The sequence below is a fragment of the Lethenteron reissneri genome, chromosome 54 (assembly GCF_015708825.2).
Source record: "Lethenteron reissneri isolate LAM-NWPU_2019-01 chromosome 54, ASM1570882v1, whole genome shotgun sequence".
Classification (NCBI taxonomy): Eukaryota; Metazoa; Chordata; class Hyperoartia; order Petromyzontiformes; family Petromyzontidae; genus Lethenteron; species Lethenteron reissneri.
In genome coordinates this window covers 11,724,640-11,744,776 of record NC_083832.1, presented here as the reverse complement: position 1 = coordinate 11,744,776, position 20,137 = coordinate 11,724,640, and the positions used below count along the sequence as shown (strand labels likewise).

The 20,137-nt window shown below is 54.5% G+C and overlaps 1 protein-coding gene across 2 annotated transcripts in view; it reads right to left on the bottom strand.

The window, feature by feature from the left end:
* The window catches only part of PTPRG (protein tyrosine phosphatase receptor type G), a 72,199-nt gene extending 65,151 nt beyond the window's left edge, over positions 1-7,048 (bottom strand). For both annotated transcript variants that reach the window (XM_061574062.1, XM_061574063.1), the window contains exon 1: positions 5,446-7,048. In XM_061574062.1, coding sequence (XP_061430046.1) covers positions 5,446-5,566 — 121 coding nt within the window. In that variant the 5' untranslated portion in view covers positions 5,567-7,048. The remainder of the gene's footprint in view (positions 1-5,445) is intronic.
* Between the last annotated feature and the right edge of the window lie 13,089 nt (positions 7,049-20,137).

The following is a 20,137-nucleotide window of genomic DNA, read 5'->3' as shown; positions in this document are numbered from 1 at the left end:
GCCGCCATCCCTCACGAATCCTGTGATGGTGGCGATCCACCTGGCAACTGCACGCGAGCTCATTTCATCGCTCCATCTCCATTGGCTAAGCCGTTCTTGCGGGCGCTTTCCATCCATTGGATGACCCTAAGCCATTACTCTTGACCTCTGGGTAACCATCGCACGTTCTGCCCTAGCCCACTCACTGAACAACGACTCATTTTTAACCCAAGTACGCTTTCAGATCCGTAAGCTTCCAAAGTTTTGCCCGTAGTGCAATCCCCTACCAGACGTGATTCGCACACAAATGATACAAGGATTATTTGTGGGGTGCCTTTCTGTCTTGGACAAATTCTGTCTTTTTCAAGTCCGGTGACGAAATGTTAACTACCTCGCCTGGTATGCCAGAGGTCGTGGGTTCAATCCCGACCCTGACGCCTGTATATTTGGAGTTCACATGTTCTCCCCGTGATCGCGTAGATGTTTCTCCACATTTAGAAACAACATGCGTTTCGAATATTTGGCTACTATACATTTCCACGTGAAAAGCCACTTCATTAAGTTATCATGTGTGGCCAGGTCGCTTCTGAAGAAGAGCTACATAAGCTCAGTAGGCCTTACCCGGTACAATAAAAATAGTTTATAAAAAAAAAATGTACTGTACAAAATTCGATGCCGCAAATTAGATGCAGAGCAGCACGGCTTACGAGGAATCCCACGGGCCACACCGCATGCACCACCCTGGCGACGTCGCGCGTAGCCCCAAGCGCTACGCGTACCGCAGAAAAAGGGAAAGGCTGCGCTAATCCGCGCGTTCCTCTGCTCCGCACGACTATTCAGGAAGCAACAACGCCGAGACGCAGTGCGCCCCCACCGCCTTGCCACACTGCTGCCTGATGAGTAGATACTCCTCTCCCGGGCAGAAGGGGAAGTGGCTGCCCATGTCATCAATTACTGCTCGTTAGGGGTAATTGGTGAAATTCAACCAAACACACGCTCCACCCCATGGATTAAAATGTCAGGATGGTGGCGACGCAGATGCCAGCTCTCGCAACCGGTCACTCGTGCGTTGTTCCGTGACCCAGACAAAGATTCCCCCCCGTGTAGTCTTTAACGGACGAGTGCTGTTCACGAACACCTCTGGGGGCCGGCACACGAGGGGAATGTACGGCTGGCACCACGGCTGGCTGCGTTCCTTGTCTCACCCTCGTTTCTTCCCAAGTGCTGATGTATACGCATCGTGCCAGGCATTCATTTCAGGCCGAGTTGACTGAGCGGAGGTCCCAGCAACAATTTAGATATTTGTCACCGATGTTGCCTGAGAGCAGGAATTAGTAGCGCATTGAGCTAACGACTGGCACACACACACACACAAAGATCCCCCGTCGTATAGCCTGAACAGACTGTTGGGGCAAGTGCTGTTAGCGAGCACCTATTAAGGCCGGCACGACATCATGCCCAGCCGCCTTTGTCTCCCCAGTAGTAATGTTTACACAACACACCAGGTACTTATTTGAGGCTAAGTCGACCTAGGGGAGGTCCAAGACTGATTCATATAATCGTCACTGGTGTTGGCCGTGAGCGGGAATCGAACTCGGGTCGCCGGGTTCACTGCAAAGCATGCTTACCGTTGCACTAACCACACCCCACACACGCACAGACTTCCACCTACACACAGACAAAAGACACACTTGTAGTCTCACAAGCACAGCCACATAGTCACACGGTCTCTCTCACACACACATTCATACATACAGATAATAGACATACACACAGCCATACTATCACATACGCACAGTCAGCCACACACAGCTATGCGTATAGCGTTTTACACACACAGCCAGTCACAATCACACAGTCACACTATCACATACGCACAGTCAGCCACACACAGCTATGCGTATAGCGTTTTACACACACAGCCAGTCACAATCACACAGTCACAATCACACAGTCACAATCACACAGTCACAATCACACAGTCACAAAAACATATATAGTCCCAAACACACAAAGATAAAGTTCCCCGAGGATCCTCCAATGGCTATGGGGGCAAGTGCTGGTAGAAAGCATCTCAGCCACACACAAAAGACAAAGAGCCCCGTATAGCCCATCACAGGGTGTTGGGGGCAAGTGCTGTTCGCGAGCACTTAACAAGGCCGAGAACGGCACACGAGGGGGTAGGGTGACCAGCACCACGCCAGGCCACCTTTGTCTCCCGCAGGGGTGAAGTTTACCATAAAACCACACCACGTTACCCGTCTAAGGCTGCGCTGACGCCACAACTGAATGGGGGGAGGAAACGAGCGGCTGGGGAGATGAAACAGGGAACCCACTGGAGGTGTTTGGGTTTTTTTCTTTTGTGGAGCCGACGATGATAATGACGCCCCACCTCTTCGCGGCACGCTCCCCCGATTTTAGCAGCTGCTCACTCCTTCCTTCTCAGAGGGAGCGAACAATTAGCTTGTGATCAGCACACACCGATAGCATGAGTTAACCATTGGGGGGGGGGGGGCGGGGAGCTCATCCCTTGACAGCGCCAGGGCATTGATCATCCTCATTGTGTCTTATTATCTGGAGGAACCCATGCAACTGCTTGTTCACACGCCACTGCTGGTAGAGGAAGCTCTAGAGAGAGAACCCCTTCTATAGCATTGTTCTTCACTAATTTTCCGAGCGGGGGGGGGGTCACTTTCGCCGATAAGGCATCATCAGTGCGAGGGCCACCACACATTTGAAACCATTGGGGATTTGACAGCAGGATGATGATGATGGGGAGGGGTGTGTTTTCACAATTTGTGTATTGTCGGGGGCCGCACTAAAGGCCACGAGTGGCCCACGGGCCTTGCAATGAAGAGCACTGGACCAGAGGGTAGTTTGCCCAACCTCTCCCACAGGGAGTACCCACACTTCACCCCGCCGCACCAATTGGGGTGCATCCACTTGGACGCAGGCGGTGGGCAACTTCACAAACTTTCGCCATCGTTTCATCTGCCTCGCCGGGGGACTGAACCGGCGGACCTCTGCATCGCAAAGCCCAGCCAGTGTATCCTGAGGGTGGCAGAGGACATCCCCCCTGTCGCCACTCCCAAGGTGAACAGGGAATGGCTCCGATTCGCGGCCACGCAGCTTTACCCGGGCCTGCCCATCCACAGCTAAGAAGGTCCTGGATGCTCGCGAGCACAGGGACGGTGTTTAATTAATGTCACGCGTCACCGGGTTCACAGCTTAGTCACTTAAAACCACTGCTGCCCGCAGACTTTAGACACAGGAGGCATAGATTCCCCACCCGGATAGCCTTTAAACAGACTGTTGGGGCAAGTGCTGCTTGCGAGCACTTATTCATGCCGGAACGGAAAATAGGACGGTCAAAACCACGTCCGGCCGACTCTGTCCCCCCCCCCCCCCCAGTATTGTGGACAGAACACGCCAGGCACTCGTTTTATGGCTGAATGGACCTAGGGGAGAGGGGTCCAGGACCAGTTCAAAAATTCGCTCACGACTGTTCACGGTCGTGTGCAGGAATCGAACTCGCGCGTGCCGGGTTCGTGGAGGAGTGTGCTAACCACTGCACCACCACTCCCCACTTACAAAGGCCCTGTATAGCCTTAAATGTTGGAGCAAGTGTTGTTAGAGAGCACCTATGAAGGCGGGAACGGCACACGAGGGGGTGGGTGGCCAGCACCACGCCCGACAGCCTTTGTCTCCCTAGTGGCGATGTTTACACACCGCATCAGGTACTCGTTTGAGGTTGAGTCGACCTAGGGGAGGCCCATGACCGGTAAAAATAATATAATCGTCACCGTTGTTGCCCGTGAGCGGGAATCTAACTCGGGTCGCCGGATTCATAGCCCAGTGCGCTAACCGCTACATTACCGCTCCCCAAAGCAACACACTCAGAGCCAAAAACACACCGTACAGCCACACACACAGCAACATGTAAACACAAACACACAACACTGCCATATAAACAGGGTCAAACACACCACACACACACAGCAAAACACACAGCCACAGCTACACACAAAGCCAAAAACACACCCTACAGCCACACACACAGCAACGCGTAAACAAAAACACACATTGACATATAAACAGGGTCAAACACACCACACACAGCCACACAGCTGCATAGTCACACACACAGCCACACACACCCTCGCATCCACCCCCCCCCCTGGTCAACACCAACCCCAGACTGAACACTACAACCGCTGCGCAACATCGACACGAAGCCATGAGCACACTTCACCAGCAAGGCACAACGACGTCGCACCCCCGAGCCTGAACACCACAACCAACCACAACCACCACAACCACCACCGCAGTACAACCACGAAACACAACCACCACAACCACCGCAGCACAACCACGACACTTCTGCCTCAACACCATGGCCAGCAGACCACCACCACCACGAGCTCTAACCACTGCCCCACCACTCCCCACTTACAAAGGAAAAGATGCCCCGTATAGCCTTAAATGTTGGGGCAAGTGTTGTTAGTGAGCACCTATAATTTGTCCACAGTGGCCTTCACAGGAGTCAGATATCCCGGCAGGGTGGACTATCCGTTTGCTTAAACGCGTCAATAGTATTAGTCCTTGATCGTTTCTGCGTGGATTAAATATCGGCCGTTCTATAGGATTCGGGGGGGGGGGGTAGAAAGTCCGCGTGCGTACAGGGAGGGGGGGGGTCAAGTTTTGACATATTGTTGCGTACCTACTACATGGGGTGGGGGGCTAAACGGGCGCACCGACATGATGAGCCTGGCCTCGCAACTCGGAACAAATCTGCGCCACAACCCACCCCCACCACAACCACCCCCACCACAACCCCCCACCCCCACCACAACCCCCCCACCACAACCCCCCCACCACAACCACCCCCACCACAACCCCCCCACCACAACCCCCCCACCACAACCCCCCCACCACAACCACCCCCACCACAACCCCCCCACCACAACCACCCCCACCACAACCACCCCCACCACAACCCCCCCACCACAACCACCCCCACCACAACCCCCCCACCCCCAACACAACCCCCACCACAACTTCCAGCCTCAACAGCCGTACCACGAGCCCTAAACGTTGCTACAGCATTCGAAGTGAGCAGTAATAGAGCTGTGAAAACCATCACCAATATCATCATCACATAGTGCAGAGGGATGTGTTCGGTTCCCGCTCACGACCAACACCGGTGACGATTATCTGAACCGGTCCAGGGCCTCCCCTAGGTCGACTCCGCCTCAAATGAGTACTTGCTTGCGGTGTGTAAACATCGCCACTGGGGAAACAAAGACGGCCGGGCGTGGTGCTGGCCACCCACCCCCTCGTGTGCTACGCTGGCCTTCATAGGTGCTCGCTAACAGCACTTGCCCCTCCAGTCTGCTGAGGCTACACGGGGGGGTCTTTGTCTTTATCTTTGGTGTGTGTGGACTGCAGCGGCTGAGGGCAACTCACAGGCCGCGAGTCTCGCCAAGATGAGTCCCGCCACGAGCAGCCGGGGCCCCGGGAGAGCCGGCGGCGTCGTCCCCTTGCCCGCCGAACCCCGCAGCAGCAGCAGCAGCATCACCATCATCATCCTCTGGTTGCTTCCGAGCGGGTTCCTCCTCAGAAGGCACCAGACGTTGCTTTTGGTCCCAAAGTCGTCCGGCGATTTTGGGGGCCTCAAGCCATCAAAGAGGTCCCAGATTCTGGGAAATTCATGTCACGAATCCTCTTTCGCCTTTCCAGTTGTACGGATCTAAAAAAAAAGTTATTGGTCTTTCAATTCCACGCTCCTCAATATTGCAGGGTTTAAATTCCCTCTTCTTTTCAGTAACCAAGTCTTCAAGGCTCCTGGTCCTTTAGTTCCATAGTTCCCGATGCTATTTGAATGTCATTCGACTCTTCGGTTGCAAGATGGCCAGGAGATGGACACTCAAGCTATGGATTATTGAATATCCCCGTGCCAATCGTCGTGTCACCTCCTCGTGGGTGGTGGATTTTCTCCCCCACGAATCCCAAATCGTTCGTGGGATTGGCCAAACATCTCAACGTGGCAGGAGCCTCCTCGAATGAAGTCTTGAGACTCGGCGAGGATTTACTGGGAAGATAATTGGCATCGCCGTTAACCCTTATGAGTTAGGTCTTCACGCCGTCAAGGCTCCGAGCTCTTCAGCTTTGCCAGGGTGTCTGGGACTTCACGAGCCAGCTGACCACGTCCTTCCGATAGCTCCAAAGTCGTTTGGGTCTTCAAAAGCCAAAATGTCCCAACCTGTATTACACGTTTCTAAGTTATTAGAAAATCACGTGCCAGGTACTTGCTCTCCAGAATGTACATATCTTCCGGCTCATGTCGATATGAGGGTCGAAAGTTGTTCAGTCCACAACCTCTTTGGTCCAGTGGGCCGTGACCCGAGAAATCTCATACCCTGGTCTTCGTAGCGATCAGAACCCACAGTCGTCTCAACTCCTTTTCCGTCACAGGTCATACACATACCCCGGGTCCTTGTAACCCCCGTGACCCTCGGGGTCCCACGTCCTCTTGGTCCCAACTTGTCGTTGTGCCAGGCACCCGTGTCCCCAGATCCGCGTGGCCTCACAAGCACCCGCGGTCCCAGATCTCAAGTCCCAGGCACCTTCTGGACCCAAGTTATCGTGCTCCCAGGTCGTCAGAACTCGTGGGCTCAGGTACCCAATGCTCGAGGTCCCAAGTCCCTGTGGTCCACAGGTCCCCGTGGTGGTCCCAGCCCCCTTGACACGTGGTTCCCCAGAGCTCGTGGTTCCCCGGTCCTCGTGGTCTCCAGCTCCTCGTGGTCCAAGTTCCCCGAAGCTCGTGGTCCCAGTTCCCCGAAGCTCGGCGTCCAAGGAGCTCGTAGTCTCCAGATCCCCGGAGTTTGTGGTCCCAGATCCCCGGAGCTCGTAATCCCCAGATCCCCGGAGTCCCCAGGTCCCCGGAGCTCGTGGTCACCGGAGCTCGTGGTCCCCGGTCCCCGTGGTTCCGAGGTCCCCGTAGTTCCGAGGTCCCCGTGGTTCCCGGGCTGATCACTCCCGCCCGGTCTGCCACTCCGCTCTGCCCGAGCGCTCGTGGCCTCGCCCCCTTCCCCGCTGCCCCTCCCCTCGCCTAGTCCACTCCGTCAGCAAACGGGGGGGGGGGGGGGGTTGGATAGTCCCCCCGACCCCGAATATTACCACTAAGATTCCAGTTCGTACAAATAATACGAAGGTTTATAAAGCTTCTTTTAAAAAAAAATCGCAAATCATTGAAAGAGAAGTAATCATTACTTTAGATTTGTTGCGAACGCGGAGCGCGAACCGTACACGAAACAGCGATGCGTGAATGTGAACGCGACTTGATTTTATTATTTGTAAACTTCCTTTGCTCCCCCCCTACTGACGAGCCCAAGATGGACTCGCCCACCTGCTCGTGGTCACGTGTGGCGAGCGGACCAATGGAGATGCGGAAGGCGGCGCTAAAGTTTCGGTTTTGGCGGGAGCCAGTTTTTTTGGGCCCAAGCTGCCGCCTCCGGAAGCTTCTACCGAATTCCAGCTCGCAACTTTAATTCGACTGAACGTTACACATTGTCGATATATATACATCGCGATGCATATATTACTTCTGATGGGAGACGCAAAGGCGAATAAGCAGAGGCGAGCGGCAACACCTCTATGAACCCCACGCGTTAATACATCTCAGCTCATAAATAGCTACTTTGGCCAGTGGGTGCAGAATCACAATTAACAAAATAAAAAATATAATCGGTGACGTTTCGGGCATTGGCCCTTCTTCATGGCACATCAACTTAGAGATGTGGAGGCGGATTGTCTAATGTTGTTATTTGGTGTACTGCCAAGGCCGTGAATGGACTTTAATATCGTTACAGGACGATACATTTCACAATGTTGTCGTTCCTGCTCGACCAGGAGGTAAGCTCCATCTCCAGGGTGGATGCTCCTCCAGTCGTCCCGAGAGGACGTCTAACGGGGAGATGGAGCAATTAGTTCAGCTCTGGTGTGTAGAGCAGGGCAGGGGGGGGGGGGTGGATTGTCACATCGCGAGATCGCGAGGGGTGGCGGTGAGTTGAGTCCTTCATCCAGCAGCGGGTGGAGCGTGGCTGGTGCTGCTTCGGGCGCCTTCACTCGAGGCGCTCGACACAAGCTGCATCAGACGTGGCGGTGACAGATTGGAATGATGTAGTTGACAGGGCACACTGACCGCTGCGTTGCGTGACATTCTATCGGATGCGGTGAGAGGGAATGGAATCTCTGACCCCCCAGGTGCGGTTCGAGTGAAGTGAAGTCGTGGGTCGTGGGGGGGTCCCCCCACTCCCCGCATCAGCTCACCCATGCCTGTGTATGCAGTGTGTTGAACTTCTTTCGCACCCTACGTAGCCCTCCGTGCTAATGTGGAGGTGTAAGATGCTGTGAGTGGCGACGACGTGCAGAGCTCCTCCAGCCCGGCAACGGCAGGCAGCCTGCTCCAGGTGTTGCTTAAACCTGACTCGTGATTAAGTATTAAACGTGAACACATTATTAAATGTAAAATACAATTACGTGTAAAATATAACGTCAGGCGCTATGATCGGGAGCCGCTATAAATCAGCGCGATTGTAATTAATTATGAAGGCGGCGGGGGAGGTGGATTGTGAGCGGGGAGGGGTGAGGAGAGAGTCGAGGGGGCATGGGGTGGGGGGGTGAGAGCGGTGGTGCAAGTGTAGTATTCTTGAATAAGACAGAGACTTCGTAGAGGCCACACGCTTTTATTCCAATAAACACGAGTCCTCCGGACTCACTGGGGGAACAGCCCAACCACACAACCTAGGGAGGTACAGCCTCCGGCTCCATTCTCATTACTCTCCTTCCCGAGCCTACAGCTACTCAGCCCACTCAGTCCCAGCGGGGCGGCATCCTCGAGGCTTGGGGTCCAGGATCTCCGGCCGCACCTCCTTCAGCTTCTCGTGAGATGGACCCCCTCCGCTCTCCGGGAGCCGTCTTATATATCCCCTCTCTGAGGGGCGGGGCTGTCTCGGGGCTCTGGCTCTCGCAGCCCCCTCCCCTCAGAGCGGTTCCAACCGCCTCTCGTCCCTGCCGGTCCGGACCGGTCCAGACCGGTACGCACCTCTCCCCTAGCTTGTGTGACCTGTGTGACCTGTGTCAACCTTGGTGTCAACCTTGACCACCACACAAGTGTTAGCACGCTGCGCTATGAACCCGGCCGCTTGAATTCGATTCTCGGCCACGGCTGACATCAGGGGTGAGTGATATCTGAATCTGACCGAGGCCCGATCTCCCCTTCCCCCAGCCACCAATAGCGAGCGTCGTGAGGTATGGTCAAACAAGCCCCTCTTGGCACAGTGAGGCCTTCATCCACAGGGCCACCCCCATCTCGACTGGCGGGACGAGAGGGCTTCTCTCACCTTGACTTTAACCCTCACCTTGACCCTGCGGCACAAACCTTAAACTTAACCATCATTATAACCCTGATCCTATACCCGAATCATAATCCTTGACCCTGCGGCCCAAACCTTAAACTTAACCATAATTATAACCCTGATCTATACCCGAATCATAATCCTTGACCATAATCCTAAACAATTAGTATTGCATAATCCTGAACCAGACCCCTGACCATGAATATTAACCACATGTCTTAACCGTAAGGCTGACGACTCCAGCTCAGATAGGGCGTCTTCAGGGTATCTGGGTTGGGAGGCGTCAGGCAAGAGCGTCTCCGTAGGTATAGCAGTGGATCGATCCTAGCTGATGACGATGAGCACGGATAATCGTTGGATTCTCTTACACGTGGGAGTCTCAGATCGGGGATTTGGGTGAGGGCCATCATTAGGTGCGCCAATAGCCCCCCCTCCACCACCCCCACCCAATTACCCCCCCCCTATTTTTACCACAGTGCACGAGCCCCCCCACCCGCAAGCTCCATTTTAATACCCACGGTGCCCCCCCCGGTCCCCTTAATTATTCACGGACGTTGATTTCGCCGTTAATTACGAATCAACAGCACGCACTGGCGCGGTAATTAGCGGAACCGCGAGGTCACCAAGGGGAGCTTGGAGGGGAGGGGGGGAGGGGAGGGTGGGGGGAGGGATGGGAGGGGAGGGTGGGGGGAGGGATGGGAGGGGAGGGGGAGGGAGGGGAGGGTGAGTGGAGGGAAGGGGAGTGGAGGGAAGGGAGGGAGGGGAGGGGAGGGATGGGAGGGAGGGGAGGGGAGGGATGGGAGGGAGGGGAGGGGGGGGAGGGGAGGGTGAGTGGAGGGATGGGAGGAAGGGGAGTGGAGGGAAGGGGAGGGGAGGGGAGGGATGGGAGGGAGGGGAGGGGAGGGATGGGAGGGAGGGGAGGGGAGGGATGGGAGGGAGGGGAGGGGGAGGGGAGGGTGAGTGGAGGTCTGTTCGCGGGGGCTGGGGATAGGTGGGGGGGGGACTGTGGCGAGGGTGGTGGTGGAGAGGATTGAGTGCGGCGGGGGGGGGGGGCAGGAAAGCGGGAGGAGTGGGTGAGGAGGATGGAGGGGACGGTGGGGAGGGCAGCAGAGAAGTGAGGGGCAGGGTGAGATGGGGTGGGTTGTTGGGGGGGGGGGGGAGCGAGGGGTGGGGGGGGGGGAGCGAGGGGAGGGGGGATCGCTCCTGTATTCAGGTGTGTGTGCCCATCTGTTATCACCTACTCACAGAGACAAAGACCTTCCGCTTAGCGTCTACTAGGCAATATTGTTGGGGCGAGTACTGTTAGCGAGCACCTACTAAGGCCGGCACGCCAGGCGCAGGGGGTGGTGTGACCAGTCCCACGCCCGGCCGCTTTACCTCCCCAATGCTGATGTTTACACACTGCACCGAGTACTTATTTAAGGCTGAGTTGACCTTGGGGAGGCTCAAGACCGGTTCTAATATCACTCGCCACTAATGTTAGCCGTGACCGGGAATCGAACTCAGGACTGCGAGCCTGGTTTGCAGTGCAGTGCGCTAACCATTGCGGCATCGCTCCTCACTTTACACGTGTGTGTATTCACACGCAGGATTCAGGCATTTCGTAGGCAATGGTCAATCAATTAGAGGAGTTAAAAATCACCGCCTTCGTCATTAACCTTGCCTTTTAACAATTACAGAGAGACGCCGAGAAAACACACAGCCGGGAACAAACACTGATCAGACAGTTTAACACGTAGCAGGCTTTCGCGACCAATATTATTCATAATAAACGTTTTTGGATTAGATCGCGTTATTTATAAATGTGTCGAAACCCTCCACCACCCGACACGGCCAATCAGCAAAAAAGTGTCACGTTGACAACAGACAAATAGTTCACTACTTTAGCCCAACGGTGTGTTGAAGAGTGAAACCACCATTCTGGCGAATTGCCCGATGATGCTGGATGCAATTAGCAGCGAAACGTCGGACTCAAACATTGTAAATGTTCTATCGCACCATATACGTAACCAACCATGCTGATCGGAGAGCCGTCCATAGGGGTGCGGGGCATGTCACACACTGTGGGCCCCCTGACGCCTTCAAACGAAACCATAAGTATTACATCTGACACCGTGACGTCGAAACGCGAAGCCCCCCAAAGCGCTGGGCTTGGGCCGGTCGCCCCGATTCGCCGTACCGTCGGGACGGCTCTTCCTGATGATGTACGAGACCGGCGACAGATTGGCACCCAGAGGGCACGACGAGTCCAAGAGGACAACCGCCGTCGAGACGGAGTGGCGAATTCAGCTGATGTGCGCGTTCCGGGTGTATTTTTTTAATGGAATAAACCGTGACCACACACGGCAACGACGGCTTCTAGAGACCTTCATCCAGCAGTGGATGATCTGAGCTGATGGTAGTTGTGATATTTAATAGGCTTGACGTTTCGAGGCATTACCATTATTTTTCAGCAGAAGGAGGCGCAGAGGTAGGGATTTGTGGATGGCTATTTACACTGCGTGGCGCTGACACTGCAAGAGTATTTTGATGCAATAAAGTTGACGAGTAGAAGTTTTGTATTGACACGTGAACAGTTTTCCATTACTGAGCGTGGAATAGCAAACCTTTACAGAGTCAACAATATATATAGAATTTAAATTAAAAACATATATCAAATGTTACTGAAGAAATGTATCACGGGAAAGTCAATAATGTTGACGTGCGCACACACTCGCACACAGATTACGAGTAAAAAGACAAAGATCCCCCGTGTAGCCTCCAAAAGAATGTTGGGGCACGTCCTGCTCTCGATAATCTATGAAGGCCGGAACGGCACACGAAGGGGTGGTGTGGGCTAGCACCGCGCCTGGCCGCCTTTGTCTCCCTATCGGTGATGATTATACACCTCAGCAGGTACTCATCTGAGACTGCAGTGTCAAATGACCGGCTTACATAATCGTCACCGGTGTTGGTGTCCGTGAGCGCAAATCGAATTCGGGTGGCCGGGTTCGTAGCAGCGAACAGCTGCACTACCGCTCCCCACTATGAACGCACACAAAGACAAAGATACCCTGCATAGCCTTGAGATACATTCGAGGCAAGTGCTTTTATCATGTACAGCAGTGCCCTTGAAGGCAGGCACTCGCAGGCACGCGCATGGAGACACAGGCAGAGACAGGCAGAGACACAGGCAGAGACGCGCACCTCCGCTCACTGCACACCTACCCGCACGCTGCACCCCCGTGCCTCTGCACTCGCCAGCTGGCAAAGGCCCCCAGCAGACAGTGAAGCACGCATTTCGAGAGCCATTGTTCCAGTCCCCCCTCCCATCTCCCCGTCCTTCTCAACCACCCCCAATACCTGAATACCGAATACCCCAACGAAGAAAAATATCCCCCACTTAGCCTTGACAGACTGTTAGTGCAAGTTATGTTAGCGAGTAGCGCCTATGAAGACCGGCATGGCACACGAGGGGGTGGGTGGCCAGCACCACGTCCAGTCGCATTTGTCTCCCCAAAAACCTATTACACACTCACACTCCATACATACAAATACAGCCTTATACATGCTTCACAGTAATACAGAGCTCTGCACACTCACACAACCCTCCTTACACATACTACACACACATCTCGACACACTCACACACCCCTATATATGCTACGGGCACACATGTCTGCATGCTACACACTCACCGCTGCACGCCTCCACATTCACATATCTCTACACATTTAAACACATCTACACGTAGTTCTGCACAGACATGTTACTCAGTCACGAGAGGTTTGTTATGAAGTTAAAGACAATACTATCAGATTTATTAAAAATAATAATTTCTGCCACCCAAACACATGTCAATTCCCAGATTATGTGGGACAGCCTAGGAATAAATCCGGGACAGATGGCAACACCAAACTCTACACACCCATTCACATATTCCCCGTAGAGCAGTTGTGTCTCAAACTGTGTGGGCCCGTGGACCACTCAAGCCGATGCAAACATTTGCGCGGAAGACCCCGACAAACACCAATCGTAACAAACAACATTCACTGCTCTGTAAATGCCGGTAACACAAAATCATTCGTATTGCCGGAACATAATAAAAATAATATAGTTCAAACGCAGCTATAAGGTATATTTGAGGGGGGCATTTAGATCTTAGGGTTGGGGTAGTTTGCCAAACTTAATTTTTTTTATTAAACAGCATAAGTAAAATATAAATGACTGTCTAAAACAAAAGGTTGTCATTATTTCCGGATCAACCTGCATCAACCACGGCGTCCACCCGGACGACTGGTCCTCCGGGGACCACACTTTGAGAGCCACTGCCATTGCGTCTTGAACAGACTGTCGAGGCAAGGACTGTTCGCGAGCACCTCCAAGGGCGAGCACACACACACAAGTGGGTGCGTGGATAACACCACGCCTCGGCCGCATTTCTCTCACCAGGTACTCATTTAAGGCTGAGTTGACCTATGGGAGGCCCAGGACCCATAGACGGAGTTTGACTTCTATATTGGGGGGGGGGGGGCAGGAGTTCGCTTTGTCACTCGCATTAGGAATCGCGGGTGCATATAATTAATTTATTTGTAATTGTAAACTACTGAAAATAAACCCCGCAAACTCCGCTCGGGATTTAAACTCGGTTCTGTAGCGCAATGCGCTAACCACTCTACACTACCGCTCCCCAAACACCCATATATCATCCAAACAACATACGCATCCCTTAGACGCTGTACGCAAACCTATATATAACCTACATACTCACACACTCTGTATGCCTCCTACAACAGCCGCGATTCGCCACGAAGTGGCGGTGACATCCCCAAGGCGCTTCTGCCAGGCCAGGTGCACTCAGAGGGCACCTGGAGTGTCTAAAGCTCGCTCACAAGAGGTCACGGGACAGACCTAGTTGCCATGGGTTGACTGACTGTGATGACTGACAGATGCACCCCCTACCGTGCCAACTTGCTGTATTTTAGACGCCAGCCACTCCGCTCGTTGATGTGAGCGTCGCTCCGCCGTTGTTGGAGGACGACTGCCTCCAACTGCCCAGCAGCGTCCTTCACGAGCCTCCTCTCGAGACGCCGATCTTGACACCGCTACCTCCAACACGCATCCCATACACATGGCCGAGCAGTGACACGCGCCCACAAGCCTCTACAGACTCACCCACACGCCCCTTTATAATACAGTTCAAATTGGACGTGTATATATACGGCCGAAATGCAAACGCATATCAAGATACTGTTAAACACAACCGTTATAGTTATTGCATACAGAAAGAGGAAGTCATAGGTCTCTATGTGACGATAGGTCTCTATGGGTTTCTATACGAGTCTATGAGTGTCTGTCAGTCTATGGGTCTTCGTGCGAGTTTATGGGTCTTCGTGCGAGTTTATGGGTCTCTACGCTAGTACAGTACATAATATGCATATACTTTTTTATAGCATCTGAATTCAGAGATGCAGAGTCTGTCATAGGCAGAGGAGAAACGGTCTTGAGCCTGGATTTACCACACACGCACCGAGCTCTACCCACTCATATGCACCTCTGCATACCTTAAACATACACCCCTGCTTGCACCAATTTAAATAAGACCAATTCAGCCCCTGGTCAATCCACTGCTGGATGAAGGCATCCCCATGCCTGGTTGTTCGACCATACTTCACCACGCTGGTAAGTGCACGTTGGTGACGGTGGGGGGAAGCCCCCCCCCCCCCCAACACGGTTCTAATATAACTGGCCACTGATCTGGAATGCAGCATAGTTTAGGCGGCTTCGTAGCCCCAGTGCGCTTACCCCAGCACCACCGCTCCCCACGCCCACGCGGTCGCGCTCACGCATGCACGCGCACGCACGCGCGCGGCCGGGGTCAAGTTAATCCGCCCCTCCCCCTAACCCCCCCGCCCCTCCAACCGCATCTCCGTCGTGTGCGATGTCCCATGCGTTAATGGCTGCGCAGCCTCGCCCATGCCCTCTGCATTAATGACCTCAGAGCTCTGTCCATGCCCCCTGTATTAATGACTCCACAGCACTGCCAGTGCCCCCCTGTAGTAATGACTCCACAGGATTGCCAGTGCCCGCCTGTCTCGTCCATGCCCCCTGTAGTAATGACGTCATAGCCTCGTCCATGCCCCCTGTATTAATGACGTCATAGCCTCGTCCATGCCCCCTGTATTAATGACGTCATAGTCTCGTCCATGCCCCCTGTAGTAATGATGTCATAGCCTCGTCCATGCCCCCTGTAGTAATGACGTCATAGCCTCGTCCATGCCCCCTGTAGTAATGACGTCATAGCCTCGTCCATGCCCCCTGTAGTAATGATGTCATAGCCTCGCCCATGCCCCCTGTAGTAATGACGTCATAGCCTCGTCCATGCCCCCTGTAGTAATGACGTCATAACCTCGTCCATGCCCCCTGTAGTAATGACGTCATAGCCTCGCCCATGCCCCCTGTAGTAATGACGTCATAGCCTCGCCCATGCCCCCTGTATTAATGACGTCATAGCCTCGTCCATGCCCCCTGTATTAATGACGTCATAGTCTCGTCCATGCCCCCTGTAGTAATGATGTCATAGCCTCGTCCATGCCCCCTGTATTAATGACGTCATAGCCTCGTCCATGCCCCCTGTAGTAATGATGTCATAGCCTCGTCCATGCCCCCTGTAGTAATGACGTCATAGCCTCGTCCATGCCCCCTGTAGTAATGACGTCATAGCCTCGTCCATGCCCCCTGTAGTAATGATGTCATAGCCTCGCCCATGCCCCCTGTAGTAATGATGTCATAGCCTCGCCCATGCCCCCTGTAGTAATGACGTCATAGCCTCGTCCATGCCCCCTGTAGTAATGACGTCATAGCCTCGTCCATGCCCCCTGTAGTAATGACGTCATAGCCTCGTCCATGCCCCCTGTAGTAATGACGTCATAGCCTCGCCCATGCCCCCTGTATTAATGACGTCATAGCCTCGTCCATGCCCCCTGTATTAATGACGTCATAGCCTCGTCCATGCCCCCTGTATTAATGACGTCATAGCCTCGCCCATGCCCCCTGTATCAATGACTCAACAGCACTGCCAATGCCTCTCTGTATTAATGACTTCATAGTCTCGCCCATGCCCCCTGTATTAATGACTTCAGAGCGATGCCCATTCCTCCTGGATTATTCACTGCACAGCCTTGCCCTTGCCCCATTGACACCACAGCCACGCCCGTGACCATTCCACCTGCACCATGATGCACCATTATTTGCGGTGATGAGTGTTTCATGAGTAGATGAAGTTCGGGTATTTCCAACTATTGTGGTCCCCATGGCACCATGTCCTTGTCTCCCTGTGTTCCCTGGGTCGCTGTGTCTTCCCACGTCCCTGGCTGTGTGTCTCCATGTATCACTGTATCTCCATGCCCCTGTCTTCTTATGTCTCTGTCTCCCCGTGTCCCTTTCTTCACACCCCACGTCCGCTTACCTGTGTCTCTGTATTCAGCCTCCTCAGAGTCGTGTCTCGCTGTCTCCACATATCCCTCGACATCGCCTCTCCCTGTCTCCCCATGTCCCAGTGTGTCGGTGTCTCCATGTTCTCGTAGCCCCGTTGCTGGGCCCTCACCCCCCCCCCCCCTGGGGGTATCTGCCCCCCCGCCCCCACCGCCGCGTACCCATGGCCGCTCCCCGGAGCCCCCATCAATATCCAATTAGAGAGACCGCTCCTGCGGAAAACCGCATCGATCCATCTGCGATCCCACCCATTCCCCATATCACCCGCGAGAACAAAGCGCAGCAGGGGATCCCACAGGACCCCCCCCCACCCCCCCCACCGTTACACTCGTCCCGTAGCGTCGGGGGAGGGGCGTGAAGCCCCCCGCTCCCCCCTGGAGGATTCAGCCCTCTCAAATTCTTAAGTCAATTGACTGTATCCTGCACCTCCTGAGATTTTGTTACAAGGTAAAAGACAAAAAGAAAGGTGTAAAGGTGCATCCTTGCCACTGCTCGCGCGCCAGAAGCTAGCCGGGGTCAATTGTGCCGTTGTAAAGGGCTCGTGTGGGAAGCATTGGAGACGAAGCAGACTCGTGCTTGGAATTGCATTGAGAGACGAATCGAGGGACACGCGGATTAGACAACATGAGTAGGCAGGTCCGTCCATAGGGCGTGCGGGGCTCGGGGCAAATCACACTACCTGGGCCCCCCTATGCCTTTAAAGTAAACTGGAAGTATTACATCTGACACCGTGACGCCGAAGCGCGCCCCCCCCCCCAAAGCGCGGGGCCTGGGGCAGTCGGCCCTGATTCGCCGTATCCCACGGACGGCTGTGTGCGTGGTGTAAAGACATCTTTCAAACCAGTGACGGATCCACTTGAGTTCCATGAAAATTGGTGTTTTGTTAAAATGTACCAGAGGAAATTCATTTTTTTTTACATTTCGTAATATGGGGGAGCCCAATTTAAAATGCTTGACATTTGGTCCTCCTGCCCGCCCCTCCCCTCGAGATCCCCATCTGATTCAAGCTGTCAAGAACCGTAAGAGAGACGGGCTTAGGCAGGGCCCGTCTTGGCTTCAAGAGATGATGGGGCCGGTGGGAAAGAAAATAATGACTTGAGTGACAGCCAAGCAATGGAACGCGCCCGTGAGGACGTCCACTGACGTCGAGAGACGTAGCGATGGCATCGGCTCGCCTGCGTGCATGTTCTGGGTTGATCATCGCATTGTCGGACCGCGAGAGGCATTCCAATGCGACAATCCAGCAGTGGATTGAACATAGTTGCTGCTGCTGATGAAGGGTGAAAGGTTAAAGGGGTTAAACCCTTTAACGTGACCTTGTTTAAACGAGGGTCATTCAAAAAATCGGTGCTGCATTTGAAATAATGGTTAGTTTCTTAAACCCACCACTCACTTATCTCTCTTCCACCGCCTCTGTCCACCCAGCAGACGATCGGCAAGGTCGCGCGCGTGTGGTGGGTCGGAGTGTGGGTGCTGCCACCTCAGATTTATGTTTAAGTCGTAGTCTCGTGGTAATGAATTGAAGGTGGAGGCGTTACCAGCCCCTCGCACCCGTCCAGAGCCCCCGATTAGCCACTGTGGTGGTCACAGACGCCATGAGGTGAGAGGCCAATGCCCATTGGCCCTCCCCCCACAGCAATGTCCACGACAGAGTTGCCCGTCCGGCACCGCGAGGAGGTCGGGGGTTGTTTTGCCGGACACGTCTCCCAAGACGCCAGACCAGCACTAAAGAGTCGCCCGAACTCTCCTCGAATTAGTGCCGCACACAGAGCGCCCTCTAGCGGAGGCCCTGATGCACGCAATGGCGAGGGCGGCACGCGTGATGCTGATGATGAGCCGTGTACGGCGGAAGGATCTCCAGCCGACTCTTTGGTGACGGCGCGCCCTCGTGTGTGAAGCCCAGTAATTACACCTGCCGCCTCGACACTGTGCCACATCCACACGGATGCCGTGTGAGCTAGACTAGTTATCTATTCGGGAGAGTTACTCAGCGATATGTAGTTGTGTTTATTATTCACGTGGGGAGGAGGAAGCCGGAGCACCAGGAGAAAAGGCCACGCCTTGCGCGAGGGGACAACGCTCTATCCCCGTACAGATGGGAACACGTGTGTGCGATTAAGAATGTTTTACCCCCCCCCCCCAACACTGCAGGAATGGGCCAATACATTGTCAAAAATTACCTTACAGTGGCACGAGTTTGAGTGGGGTTTAACCAAACTTCACCACACCTCACCACACCTCACCAAACCTCACCTCACCACATCTCACCACACCTCACCACACCTCAGCACACCTCACCTCACCTCACCACACCTCACCACACCTCACCTCACCACACCTCACCACACTCACCTCACCACACCTCACCACACCTCACCACACACCCCACACTCACCTCCCAACCACACCTCACCACACCTCACCTCACCTACCACCCCTCACAAACCTCACCTCACCACCTCACCACACCTCACACACCACACCTCACCCCACCCACACCACACCTCACCACACCTCACCTCACCCACTCACACACCCACTCCATAACCACACCTCACTCACCTCACCACACCTCACCACACCTCACCACACCTCACCACACCACCCTCACCTCACCTCACCACACCTCACCCACCTCACCTCACCACACCCACACCACACACCTCACCTCACCTCACCACACTCACCTCCCCTCACCACACCTCACACACCTCACCACACCTCACCACACACACCACACCTCACCTCACCTCACACACTCACACCTCACCACACCAACCCCACACCTCACCTCCCTCACCACACTCAACCACCCACACTCACACCTCACCACACCTCCCCACGCCTCACCACACCCACACACCTCACCACACCTCACAACACCCCACCCACCTCACCACACTCACCCACACCTCACCACCACCCACACCACCCACACCTCACCTCACCACACCCACCCCACACCACCACCTCACCACACCTCACCACACCTCACCACCTCACCACTCCCCACCTCACCTCACCTCACACACCTCACCACACCTCACCACACCACCCAAACCTCACCTCACCTCACCACACCTCACCACACCTCACACCCCCACACCATCACCACCCTCACCCACACACCACTCCCAACCACACCACACCTACCACCACACCTCACCACACCACCCACCCACCCCCCCCACCACAACCCACCCACCCACCCACCTCACCACACACCCACCACACATACTTCACCACACTTCACCTCACCTCACCAC